Here is a 13,589-nt window from a genome sequence, read left to right on the forward strand (position 1 = left end):
AAAGAAAATATCTAAAACCCCATTATTTTAAAAACAAGTTCAAAAGCGACGTCAGCGCAGGGCGGCTTTCGAGGAGGCACCCGAAGTGTAGAGCCTCTCGCCTTCCTCTTCCCCCTTGGCGAACGGCTGGCTGGAGGGCGGGGCGACCCGAGCAAGTGGGCGGGGCCCCGCCTTCCTGCTCTGACGAACAACGTTGGCGGAAGTGGGCTCGGTGCGGGCTGGAGGAGCGGGCGAGACCGGCGCGCTGAACGAGGGTGTCATTGGCGGCGGCAGGCAGAACCGGCCGGGTTCGGCGGCGCTCTCCCACCCCCGCCCGGCGCTTGATCCCCTGCCGGCCTCGGCTTGAGCCGCCATGTCGCTGTTGCAGTCGGCGTTGGAGTTCTTGGCCGGGCCCGGCTCCTTAGGAGCCGCCAGCCGGGATCAGAACGATTTCGTGGGGCAGGTGGTGGAGATGGGCGACATGAAGCTGCGGATCAAGAAGGTCATCGCCGAAGGTGCGCGGGAGGGGCGTGAGCGGGGCGGAGGGAGCTCCGGATGGGGTCCCCCCACCTCCGATCGTGGGGAAGGGCGCGAACCGGTGGGGTCAGGCTGCTCTTCCCTTCTTCCTCCTTCCCTCTCCAGTCTCCCCCTTTTCCCTTTCCCTTTTTCCGCCTTCTGCCTTTTCCATTTCAGTCCCGGGAAACAGACTCCATACAAGACATCCCTGGGAGTCAGGATGCTTATAATCCCCAATATAAGAATTTTTTTAAAATTCCTGTTTCCCATTTTTATTATTTTTTAACGATTGAACCAAATAACCCCCTCTGGCATTGCATCGGAATGGGAAATACTGTGTAATTGGCCTTCAGAGGTGTGTGTGTGTATGTGTGTGTGTGTGTAAAGGTGAATTGTTAAATTTGTCAAGAGAGATTAGGAAGAAAAAGGAAGGCGGAAGAAGGGTCTGTAAGGGTGTAACAAGGCCAGCAGGAGCATTTTTGTGTGTGACAAGTGTGACATTTATGGGAGAGAGTCTTCCTGGTAGAATAGAATAGAATAGAATTTTATTGGCCAAGTGTGATTGGACACAGAAGGAATTTGTCTTGGTGCATATGCTCTCAGCGTACATAAAAGATATGGCAGTGTTAATAAAATGTTCCTTAACAAGCTGTGATCAAAGAGGAAGAAGTAGGAATAAATAAAATAATAGCTTTCATCGGATTTGGCAGATATGAGTGACCTCCCCCCCACAATTTAGGATTTTTCCCATTCTGTTGTCAGTAAAATGTTAATCTTTTTCCATAGCTGTCTGAAGAATTATACATTTTAGGCATTTGACTTTGGGGCATTGGATCTTTTTAAGATCAGTTCAAGGTCTAATGTTCAGCAAAGGCAGTTTTGCTATGTCTCACAGTGCTGGCTGGGCATATTCACAGGAATGTTTCTGAGAAGAGATTTCTTCATTTCTTCCCATGAAATAAATACAAAAAAGAAGAATCAACCTGGAAGTGGGGGGTGATAGCAGATGGAGCATTTACAAGATGCTAGAAGTCTCAACATGCAAGAGTTTCCAACCCACCTCTGCCGCCAGGCATGGGGGAATTGAGATCCTCTTTCCCCCTAGGCCTTTACAATTCTATGCATGGTATGTATGTATGTATGTTTGGTTTTTATATTAATTGATTTTTAATCATCAATACCAAATTACTATTGTACACTGTTTTATTGTCGCTGTTAGCTGCCCCGAGTCTCTGGAGAGGGGCGGCATACAAATCCAATAAATAAATAAATAAATAAATAAATGTATTTACATCTGTATAGTTATTTAACAGGATATTAGATTCCAGAGGACTAGCAATCAGAACCATCTCAAACACATACTGCTCAAAAAAATAAGGGGAACAGTTAAACAACGCAATATAATTCCAAGTAAATCAAACTTCTGTGAAATCAAACTTTCCTCTTAGGAGGCAACATTGATTGACAATCAATTTCATATGCTGTCAGCACATTCAACTTTGTACAGAACAAAGCATTCAATGAGAATATTTCATTCAGATCTAGGATGTGTTATTTGAGTGTTTCCTTTATTTTTTTGAGCAGTGTATATTCCTGGTGAACTGGGAATGGTATTGCATAACTGCAAGTGTAACTGCATGTTGTGGCTTCATGTGTTACATGAATAATATTGACAAATGATTAGTTATGTATTTTCCCAAATTTTGATGGCAGCGAATGCCACATTTGTATTTTGTCCCTAGTTGAAATCATATCATCACAGAGTCCTGTACAGCTCTGTTGTTTCTAGATTTGTTTTGAATAATTATGAATCTGCTTAGCAGAGATTTTATGACAGTTTTAACTCTTCTACCTTCATCTCTGTCTTTATATTTGTCTAACTAGTCTGTAATGCTGTACATCTTACAAATGTAATCTTTGGGTTTAAGGCATACAGTATTACTTTTTGCCTAAGGTTGTCATCTTAGGAAGTGCTCTCCCTTTCCAATATTCAAAAAAATATTTTTTTATTTCCTTCTCCCTCCCTCCCTCTTCCATCTTTTGGAGAAAATGACACTCATGACACACTATTAACTTTTTTACTACTCAAAAAATTGCCATCAGAATCTAAAATATTCCTTGGTCTACCGCAGAGGTCAGCAACTTTAAACACTCACAGAGCCACAAAGGCCCTAACTGGAAGCCCCTGGTTCAGTTCTGGAGCCGACTAAAAATCCGTCTCCCCCATCATAGTCTCCTTCTAGCGTGGCATCCTTTTTCATCTACCTGTCCTAACCAAAAGCTCTATCAATTATAGAGCTGACCAGCGACAAGGAGCTGCAGCAGTGGGATGAAAGAGCCATATGCGGCTCCAGAACCGGGGATTGCTGACCCCTGGTCTACAGGATAAGATTCAAAGGCATTACCTGTGCTGCTGTTCATTTGAGGATAGAGTTACTAGATTTGTGAAGTGCTAACTGTGAAAGCATATTGTTTCATGTGACCAAAATCCTTAAGCAGAATGTTAATGGAGTTTGGTCAAGTTAACTATTAAAGGTATTGAAAGGGAATGTACCTTGGTGACTCATATGTCCAAACCAAGAGTTCTGATTTCTTCCTTGTATTCCTCATTGGACATGTTGTTCCACTCCAGAAAAATTGCCCCATTCAAACTATTAAGCAAGTCTCAGATGAACACTTTAATATAGATATCACCCAGAAATCATTTGAATATATGGACAATATTTATGCTGTGCTGCAGGGTTTATAAAGCTAGACTTTGAAAGTCCTCTGTTGGTAAAAGATACAGTCCCTGCCCTGGGCTAAAATGAAAGAGAATAAAATTGAATGGTGTAAATTTTCTGTTCTTACACTAAATATTTATTTTGGTGAGGTCTTGAGCTTTCAAGCATTCTTTTCTCCAGAATTATTTTTTCAACCACCCTGCTGTTAAAACTAAAATATTTCATTTTTAGTTATTATTGTATATACATTTTTAGGGCATTAGAAAATGCATAGTCACCTGAGAGGTTGTGGAGGTGAGGCTTAGTAAGCTGGGGTGCTATTGCACCTGCATGATTTCCCTATTCCAAAAATAAAGCAAAGCAAATGGTCATCTTGTTTTATGATCTGACTTTTACAGGTGAAATGCACCCTTCTAGATTTTATCTGAAATATGTCAAAATGTTGACCGATAACTGTTCAGTTGTGCTTTATCCAGCATCAGCTATCCCACAAGTGATTTGTTTTTTGCTTAGTATAATAGTGTGTAGCAGGGTACTCTGATTTGTAAAACATGATTTATGGCTTTGTATATCAGGCAGTTTGAGATATTTTTCTGAATTCTATCAACTATGGTTAAATAAACAACATACAAATATGATATGAAATCTTAGCTAGGACATTTTTATGTCTTGAATGATAATATTTTAAAATGAGATGAATTTTAACATTTAACAGATCTGGTTACATATATTTGTGTAATGCTCAAGGCAGTACAAAGAAATCTCTAGAAATAGGCTCAATTTTTATGCCTTAATAAAAAACCTCTTTTGATTTATTTTCTTCTTAAACATGATTGGTAAAGTGGATTGTTTTCATCAGGATACTATTGGTAATTAATTTACTGTTTAAATGCTCTCCTACATGGAGTTTCATTTTTTAATAATTGTTACTGAATTTTACAGATACAAAGATTAAAAAAAACCTAAGGAAAATATATAAATTAGTTTCCAATAAATTAAGAAGGAAAAAAATAAAAGAAAAAAGTACACATAAAAAAGGAAGAAAAAAGAAAACTATATAAGAAACTTATTTCCCCCTTCATCAAGGCAAATACAATTTCAATAACGTATCATCTCCTTTGATATTATAACCAAAGAAATTTTCATCTCATATTTTCTCAAAAACAAATGTTAAAGCCTCATCAGTCCTAATCAGCAAAACTTCATTACGAGTTGCAAAAAATAATACATGTGTATTTGTATCTTAACCTTAAAAAAAACCCTTTGTGTTCCTTATTTCAAAATATAACATAATTTTTCTTCTTCCAAAGTAAAGATTGGAAGATTATAAATCTTTAATAAAGATTAAAGATTGCTCTATATAAAAGATAAGATATGGAATCTTCTATTTTATATAAAGCAATCTTTAAAATCTTATCATTCAATCCTATTCTAGAAAATCCATTAAAAACTACCAGAAACGCCCTATGTATTTTAACCTTGATCAGCTAAGCCAACTTTATATTCCTTCCCTTTATTTTAAAAAATGCTCTTTAATCCCTTTAAATAGTATCCCCAAAGTGTATTTCTTTTCATTTTTCTTTGCCTTTTTCTCAGGAACTCCTTCATAAATTTAACATACATGCTTTGAAAGTCCAAGATAACAATGTTGTCCAAGTAATTCTTCTGTTTTATTATTTGTGTGTCCGTTTTAGTTATGAAGACCAACTGGTTTCATTTGTATATCCAGTGTAACTTTCCATATCATTCTTGTAGCTTGTCATTTTTAAATCCACATCCCCCACTCATTTATCGACTTCCATCAAATCTTTTTATAGTGACATGCAATCTTTAAAGTAATCTCTAATTGCATTATCCCCAAATATCCTTAATTTTTCCTCCAAATGTAAATATTTTGCTCTATTCTATACTAACAGTTCTCTTCTAACTATAATCTTTAATTCTTTTTTATTCCTTCTACTCCTATGCTTTCCTCTAATCCAGCATATCTTCCCATGGGAATATTTCTTATTGTATTTTTCAGACTATAAGACCCTCCGGATTATAAAATCACCTAGCTTTTGGGGAGGAAAACAAGGAAACAAAATCTGCCTCTACCACCCAACAATTTGCCTCCTTGGAACAAATAGCAAACAGCCTGGTCAGCTTCAGCACAGCCTGATTTAACATGAGCAGCTGGTTGGCAATTGGATAGGGCTCCCGGAATACCACCAATCACTTGTTCCAAGCTGTGGGGATCACTGCTGTCTATTGGTACCATCGCTGCCCATTGGCACAATCACCTATCGTTGCCTCCATGTACCCCATTTTTGGCCCATTCCAGGCAGTGGGGATAGCGATCACCATCGCCTGGAGGAGGCCAAAAACGGGACACATGGAAGCTGAAAATAGGGCATGTGGAGGTAGTGAATTTAATTTCAAAATCTAATTTCTAATCCATCCCACCTCTTAGTCCATTTATAACTTTGCATGATCCGTGTTTTAATCACCCTTTTGCTTTTTACTCTATAATCAGAATTTTTTTAAAGTCTTTAAGCTTTCATTAAAATCATTTTGTTAAGGATTTATTTTCCTGGTGTAATGAAACTTTGTCTTTTTGACAATTCTTGTTACCCAAAAGGCTGTTAAGCAATTTCCAGAAGTGATTAAGAAAAAGTGTATGCAAACCCAAACCGCGGCTTCAGCAAAAATGCCTTTCGATCAGCTTCCAGAGCTCTAAAACTCACCACAGGAGACTGCTGTCTTACAGTCTGCTGGAACCCACCGTATGGAGTGCAGGTGATCTTCTCCTTTATCTGGGGAGGAATTCCAAGGAGCTGATACTTGCCAACTCCTTGTCCTGCCACTGTGATTAGTTCTGCTCTTGGCAGATCCATCTTCAGTCACCATTGCTTAGTCAAAAATCGTATGCAGGAATTTAATGCTTCAAATATTCCAGGACAGGGGAAAGATTAATGGAGGTTAATCCTCTGATTGATTTAAAAGCTTTTTATTTGAAGTAGTTTATATATTATATTGAATAGTGATGCTTAATCATGTTTCATGATTGATTGATTGATTGATTGATTGATTATATGCTATCGAATTAGTGCCAATTCTTGGCAACCATCTAGATAGATTTTCTCCATGATGATCTGTCCCTAAATCCTGTCTTTCAGGCCTTCCAACAAGTTTAATGAATAAAAAAACAATTGGCTGGGGTGTACACTAAGGCCTTTGCCATTATTTACAAATCACAATGCATATGATGCATAACGTACTAAAACAAAATTAAACCACATTAACATGATGGGTGAATGAACATAAGACACAGATTGTTCCCACAGGTGCTACAATATGGCACTGTAACATTCATTTACCTGTGTTGCTTGCATGTGGATTGATTGAGTGGTTTATTTATTTATTTATTAGATTTGTATGCCACCCCTCTCTGAAGACTCGGAGCGGCTCACAACAATAAAGCATAGTACAAATCCAATTTATTCAAACAGTTTAAAACCCTTAATGTAAAAACAATCAAGCATCCCAAACATACCATGCATAAAACGGACCGGCCCAGGGGAATCAATTTCCCCATGCCTGACGGCAGAGGTGGGTTTTAAGAAGTTTGCGAAAGGCAAGGAGGGTGGGGGCAGTCCTGATCTCCAGGGGGAGTTGGTTCCAGAGGGTTGGGGCCACCACGGAGAAGGCTCTTCCCCTGAGCCCTGCCAGTTGACATTGTTTCGTCAACAGGACCCGAAGAAGGCCAACTCTGTGGGACCTAATCGGTCGCTGAGATTCGTGCGGCATGAGTTATCGTATGTGAAAATTTTAAATGTAAATGACAAATTTTGAAGCAGAAAATAAAAATAAGTTGTGGTCGAACAATGTAACCTGCTGTAGCCGTTGATGGCTAACCTATGTCATGTGTGCCACAGGTGGCACATAGAGCCATATCTGCCAGCACATGAACTGTTGCCTTAGTTCAGCTCCAGCTGATTTTTGGCTTGTGCTGAGGCTCTGGGAGGGGGATTTTGGCCTCTGGGGAAACTGCAAGGGGGCGGAGGGAGGCTGTTTTTGCCCTTCCCAGGCTTCAAGAAAGCCTCTCGTACCTGGAGAGGGTGAAAAACAGGTCTACTGAGCCCACTGGAAGTCGGGAAACGGGAGCAGGGGGCACTCTTCACAGGGGCAAGGCAGTGTGTGTGGGTCATGCATGCATGCGTGGGGTGTGCGGTGTGGGGGCATTGAATTATGGGTGTGCGCACACAGACAAGTGCTATAGCGCATTGGCGCACGCTTTCGGCACCCAAGGGAAAAAAGGTTTGCCATCACTGTGCTATAGTCTTGTTGTAGACACTATTACCTTAGTCAATCAAACCACTTGAAAAATGCTTTTTTGTATGTACGGAACCATAAGCCACATATTATGCAAAAATGTTTTTAATTTTTAAAAGAATTCTACCTTTGACTTTTATAACTTGAAAATTTTACTCCTCAATTTGAGTTTTAGTATTATGAGTTGGACTATAGTTTAGAACAGTGTTTCCCAACCTTGGCCACTTGAAGATATTTGGACTTCAACTCCCAGAATTCCCCAGCCAGCGAATGCTGGCTGGGGAATTCTGGGAGTTGAAGTCCAGATACCTTCAAGTGGCCAAGGTTGGAAAACACTGGTTTAGAGGACTGTACGTTTAATTTTATATGTTTTTAAAATGCATGGAGGTACATCAGAAGTGTATCATTTCCCCCCTACATCTTTCCTATGCTGATGATCGTTGGGTTTTGCTTGACTTGGAAATTTGAGACACAAAATACACTTAAGAAACCTGCTAGTATGTCAAAAGTTACTTTTCATAGCACTGTGAAATATGAAGCAGCCAATCATGTAAAACTATAATGAGTTTATTTTGGCTCAGCATGTGGTATGAAATCATATGTTACATTTTGTTAACTGTAGTTATAGCTTAACCGTTTTATGAACACAATGAATGCAGATACACTAGCACTTACACTTTTATTAATAGCAGCTATTGGGTTTGTACATTTTCTTTCCAGCAACTTCTCATCATATGAGATTTCCACTGTTTACCCTAAGGTTAATGTCAGTCACGACAAAAAAGTGAATTAGTTGTAGATAATTGTTTGCAAATCAACCTCTAACCCTACTCCTTGCAAGTAATGGATAACCATAACCCCCGTTAAGGCCAATAGATATATAACTTAGATGAGTGATAGGGAAATATTGGGGTTTGCATTACAACTGTAGTAGGCATAATTATATGCTTGGACATTACTTTTTTGAAAATTATTTTTAAAAGAAACCAAAATGTATACACTGGAAAACAATAATTGAGAGTCTAGTATGCATTAAGATGGATAGAAATGTCACCATTACTGTTTATAAAGTTCTTCCCAAGTGCTAAATTGCAAGGGATGGAGAAAGTGTGTTTATCCCAGGAAACCTATAGTATTATTGCTTCCAGTAATTGATGAGTAGAAATTTTCACAATTTTAGGAGAGATGGGTAGCAAATTCATTGGTAGATTTAAAAGAAAAACAACAACAACCCTGAAGTTTTAAGGATGATTTCTATGCTAATGTATAGAGGCTCATCCTAAAGAGGATGTGACACTAATTATTAAAATGTGTCTAGAGTACTAATTAATACCAAATGATAGGGTATTTAGTTTTATGATGATGACTTGCAGTGCTTCAAGAACTTCAATGGAAGAAGAGATAAAATAATAGCAGAGCATGTCTTCTATTACTGAATCTGGCATTTGGATTCTGGCCATAAGCAGAGACTATTCTGGGTTGTTGTCAAGAAGTTTAAGGATTTCTATTGTCAAGTAACTGGCTGGTCACCTAAAGAATTCACAACTTTATGAGAAGTATACTTCCCCCCCCCAAAAGAGTTGGAAAATCCTTCAGATTCTGCCTATCTCTGATTGAAATCTGTAATAAATATACTGTATCTCACCTTCTAGAAAAATTGCCAGCTTGAGAGATTATTATTTTTATTATTATTTATTAGATTTGTATGCTGCCCTTCTCCGAAAACTTGGGGCGGCAATACAAATAGTTTGTTCAGGAACGGGTGTATGACTGCATCCTTCAAGGAGGTTAATTCTAACACTGGGACAATTCCTAGCATACTTTGCAAATTTTTATTCCCACCTAATTTGCGTCTATTCATATGGCTTTGAAATCTTAAGTAATTTTAACTGCAAAAGTCCAGCCAGTACTCCCAGTGGGTTGCACGAAAGTTGTCCAGTCCAGTGCTGTCCAGTAGGAGAGGTTAGATAATGTTCTACCAAGATAGTAAGAACAAAGAACAACTTTACTACTTTTGTTGCCACAAGAAAGGCCTGAAGATGAGTTCATGCTCCTGCTTAGTGAAGCTCCTTGTCTTCCTCTATTGGTGCTGCAGGCATCCCTTCAGGTATTTCATTTTATGGGATTAAAGAGCAAGGAGAGACAAATCCCAAGCAATTACATTCAACACTGTTGTTTGTGAATTCCAGAAGTCTCTGAAATGCTTAGTAGAACTCTTGCAATGTAACTGGAAAATCCCTAGATGAGAGGTCTTCAAACATGGCAACTTTAAGACTTGTGGACTTCAACTCCCAGAATTCTCCAGCCAGCATGGCTGGCTGGAGAATCCTGGGAGTTGAAGTCCACAAGTCTTAAAGTTGCAAAATTTGGGGACCCCTGTCCTAGATCCTTTGGAAAACAGATACATAAGGTGCCTGCCCCCCCTTTTGTAGAGATCACAGATGCCAGTCATTGGCATGGCAGTGAGTGTGAACTCCGTACACACTCCATAAGAGTGTGAATCTATTAATTACATAGGCCAGGTCCATGGAGGCTGTGAATTTTGGAAGTTCCCCAGTAACGTCCCCTCAGGGAAAATTTACCACTAGGCCTGTGACAAGGTCTAGGAATTCAGGAAGGGCTACTGTTAGCTGGCAGGTTGGGTGATGTACCAGCTTTATTGTCAAAGGCTGACATTCATAGCGTTTGTCTTTGGAACACAGCCCAGGCTTATAGCCAAAGCCCCTCAGGGACATTACGCCCCGCCTCCAGCTTTGAAATCACAGCCGCTGAAACCCAAATTGGACAGAGCAACATCTCACTCCTGTTCAACCAGTTCTCCCAGTCACGCATGCAAGGTTCACCGGTTCATTCCCAATGAGGTCACGAAAAATAATACGGTCTTATTACTTAGTGGTTTGTTATTCACCAACAGCCAACACGAAGCTAAGAGTGCTAACAGTCTGACTTCAAACTCCAGAATAGAGGCATTTGGTACCGGCACCATTTTGCCGGTTACTGTTCTTATCTTTCTCTTTTATCTTGTTTTCCTCTTCCATTTAGTTGCTTGTATCTTACCTTCATGGAATTGCTGAACCTTTCTCTAACTTAACCTCTAGCCAACTTGGCAATGAGCAGCAGCCTTATTATTCTCCCTTGACCCAGTAATGCCAGCCTTCAGTGAAGCAACCATCTAATCTAATCTTAAAACCACCTAATTGGGGTTTTTAAATGAGATTTTTAATTAGTTAATTGGATTAAGATATTTTATATTGTATATTTTATATGTTGTGAGCTGCCCCGAGTTCTCAGAGAGGGGCGGCATAGAAATCCAATTGTCTCTCCTTATCTCATCTTTTCTTCCTTTCAAATATGTTCACCTATACTTTTATATCTTTTCTTCTATTCTTTTCTTTACTTATATTATTACATATCTTTCTCGTCAATGTGTATTATGTATTGGACAAAATAAATAAATAAAATAAATAAAATAATAAAATAAAATAAATAAAATAAATAAAATAAATAAAATAAATAAAATAAATAAAATAAATAAAATAAATAAAATAAATAAAATAAATAAAATAAATAAAATAATAAAACAAAACAAAACAAATAATAATAATAATTAAAAAAAAAGAATCAACAGCTACTCCAGCCAGCCCATCCTTCTCCCTAATGGTACATATTCACCATGTCAAGCCGGTGTAGAAGATAGTGATAAATTAATGGCTATAGATGGCTATACTATAGAAAGCCTGATGTTTATGGGAACTTGGGAGGGGTGATTTCCATGAGGGAAGAGATGCAGTCACAAAGCATTCTTTCGAGTGGGTCAAGGCCATCCTATGCCCACCCACCTGGGCGGAAGCGGAAGGAGGGCTTGCCATGCTGGCACAATCTGAGTGGGCAACGTGACAGTTTGGGGGTGGGAGACAAGGGATGTGAACTTTCAACTGGGTGGAAAACTCAGATTTAGGTTTCCCAGCGTAGGTGCCAAGATGGCTCTGGCAATAAATTGGAACTTTGAGGAATACATTGACTTGGACTCTGATTTAGTTTGGATGCTACCTGGACCTTGACACACCACTTAATTACCTCCACCAGCCATGAGCTGATGCCTTCCTAGCCTTAAACGCCCTTTGCGAGGTATCTCATTCACTCTTTAGACATTAGACAGTGCCAATTCAACACAGGTTCATTTAGTGTCCATAATGTCATAGAAGAGCCAACATTGCCCACTCCTGAAATAGTCATTTCCAATTTTTTGCTTGTACACCATGGGTGTCAAACTTGCATCATTACGTTGCTGTCATATGACTTTTCACAATGTTTTTCCCATTCACTGAGCTGTGGTGGGTATGGCCTGCATGTGACATATCTGGCCCGCGGCCACCAGTTTGACACCCCCTGTTCCAAAAAGGCTTGATTTAAATCAACTTGATAATTTTTTTAAAAGCAACTGTCATGTCTGTCCCACAGAAGCAGCTCCTCTGACCTGCTGTTGACTCACCGACAGTCCCAATAGTGAAGACTATGCAGCCTCATGTTACAGAACTAAGCTCCATTCCATGCTGAATAAACTAAATTATTAATGTGAAGTCCAAAAGCATTTTATTAAAATAAATTTGATTTAAATTAAAAAAATCTGATTTAAATTAAAAAAATCTGATTTAAATAAACAAAACCTGTCTTAAATTTTTTTAAAAATCTGATTTTAAAAATCATTCATTTTTATTTACCTGCCTTTTCTACACTACTAGCATGGCAAGTAATGAGATATATATTTTTACAAACGTCACTCAATTTTGTTGGGATGGGGTGGGCTACTTAATTGGGCAAGTGTCAGCCCTGAAGCTATTTTGGGAGCATCTTCAGGGTTTCCACAGCAAGGCAGGGTGGAGCTATAGGAACTTAAGGGGGGGGGGGATATAGAGATAGCTGGGAGATGTACAGCATAGCCAAATTAGCATTCTTTCCTGTGGGAGCCGAGGATGCTCTACCAGGGGTTGGAGGGGCGTAGACAAAAGCCAGCCACAGTTGGGACTGCAACCTGATTGGACATGTGACCTGGGGAGGGGGGGGAGCTTTGGATTTTGATTGGGTGGGGAAATGTTTGGGTTCTTCAGAGTTGGCCTTTCACCAGCTATGTCAATATGACATCCCAACTAAAATTATGCTTTGAGGAAACTCTAGGCCTCACAATTTTGATAGCTTTGGGCTTGTTACTTGGAGCCCTGACACTAAGTGTGTTTATATACACAAGGAATTTGTTTCCTTTTTAAAATACAGTGCATATTACATATCAAGCTACAATATAGTCTTAGGCATAAGAATTATGTAGCTTACGAGAGGCTTTTGAATGGGCTGTTGAAAGACTTAAAGCTATTGTCTAGCAGTGGAATGTGGTGTTTCTGAATACTGTATAAAATAACTTTCTGCATCACTTGGCACAGAATTGTAAAAATGCTTTCATGTAGTTAATATTTCCTTTCACTGGCAAGTAGCATTCAGAATTTTGTGGTGTCGCATCCACTGTATTTACTCTCAGAAGGAGTGTGTTTGATGTTATAGTTTGAAGGAATGTGGTAATTTCTCAGATGCAAAACAAATACTCATGATGGTGGGTATTATTCCCTCAGAAATAATGTTATAGCTAACATTTGAATTGTCTGAATTTTAGCTGGGCCCTAGAGACTACTGCTAAAAGAAAGCAAGAAAGTGCCTTAGTCTCATTATGTTCTTCAATTACTATATAGTATGGTACCCAGAAATACATACAGGATATGAACTAATCTACAACTAATATTATAAATGCAAGGACAATGAGTAAGGTTGTGTTTCTCTAGGTTCTGTTGCAGGCATTCAAAATTTTCTTTGCTGTTGAAAAAAAAAGATGCTAATTGAATTGGCAGGTTGCTTTAGCAAGCAGAGGTCTTTGAGGGGGGAGGTAAATTGCCTTGAATACATGCATTCTCTTTAGAAAAGGTGAAACAATTGATCAGGTAACTTGCAAGCAATGGCTGCTTGCTCTGTTTTTATTTTATTTATTTGTTTTGTCCAATACACAATGAGGGT

The 13,589-nt window shown here is 39.0% G+C and overlaps 1 protein-coding gene across 2 annotated transcripts in view; it reads left to right on the forward strand.

The window, feature by feature from the left end:
* Positions 1-241: 241 nt before the first annotated feature.
* The window catches only part of LOC139162205 (cyclin-G-associated kinase-like), a 48,231-nt gene continuing 34,883 nt past the window's right edge, over positions 242-13,589 (forward strand). The window contains exon 1 of one of the 2 annotated variants that reach the window (XM_070742311.1): positions 242-494. In XM_070742311.1, coding sequence (XP_070598412.1) covers positions 353-494 — 142 coding nt within the window. In that variant the 5' untranslated portion in view covers positions 242-352. The remainder of the gene's footprint in view (positions 495-13,589) is intronic. The other variant, XM_070742312.1, reaches the window with a different exon arrangement.

This window comes from Erythrolamprus reginae, chromosome 2 (genome assembly GCF_031021105.1).
Source record: "Erythrolamprus reginae isolate rEryReg1 chromosome 2, rEryReg1.hap1, whole genome shotgun sequence".
NCBI lineage: Eukaryota > Metazoa > Chordata > Lepidosauria > Squamata > Dipsadidae > Erythrolamprus > Erythrolamprus reginae.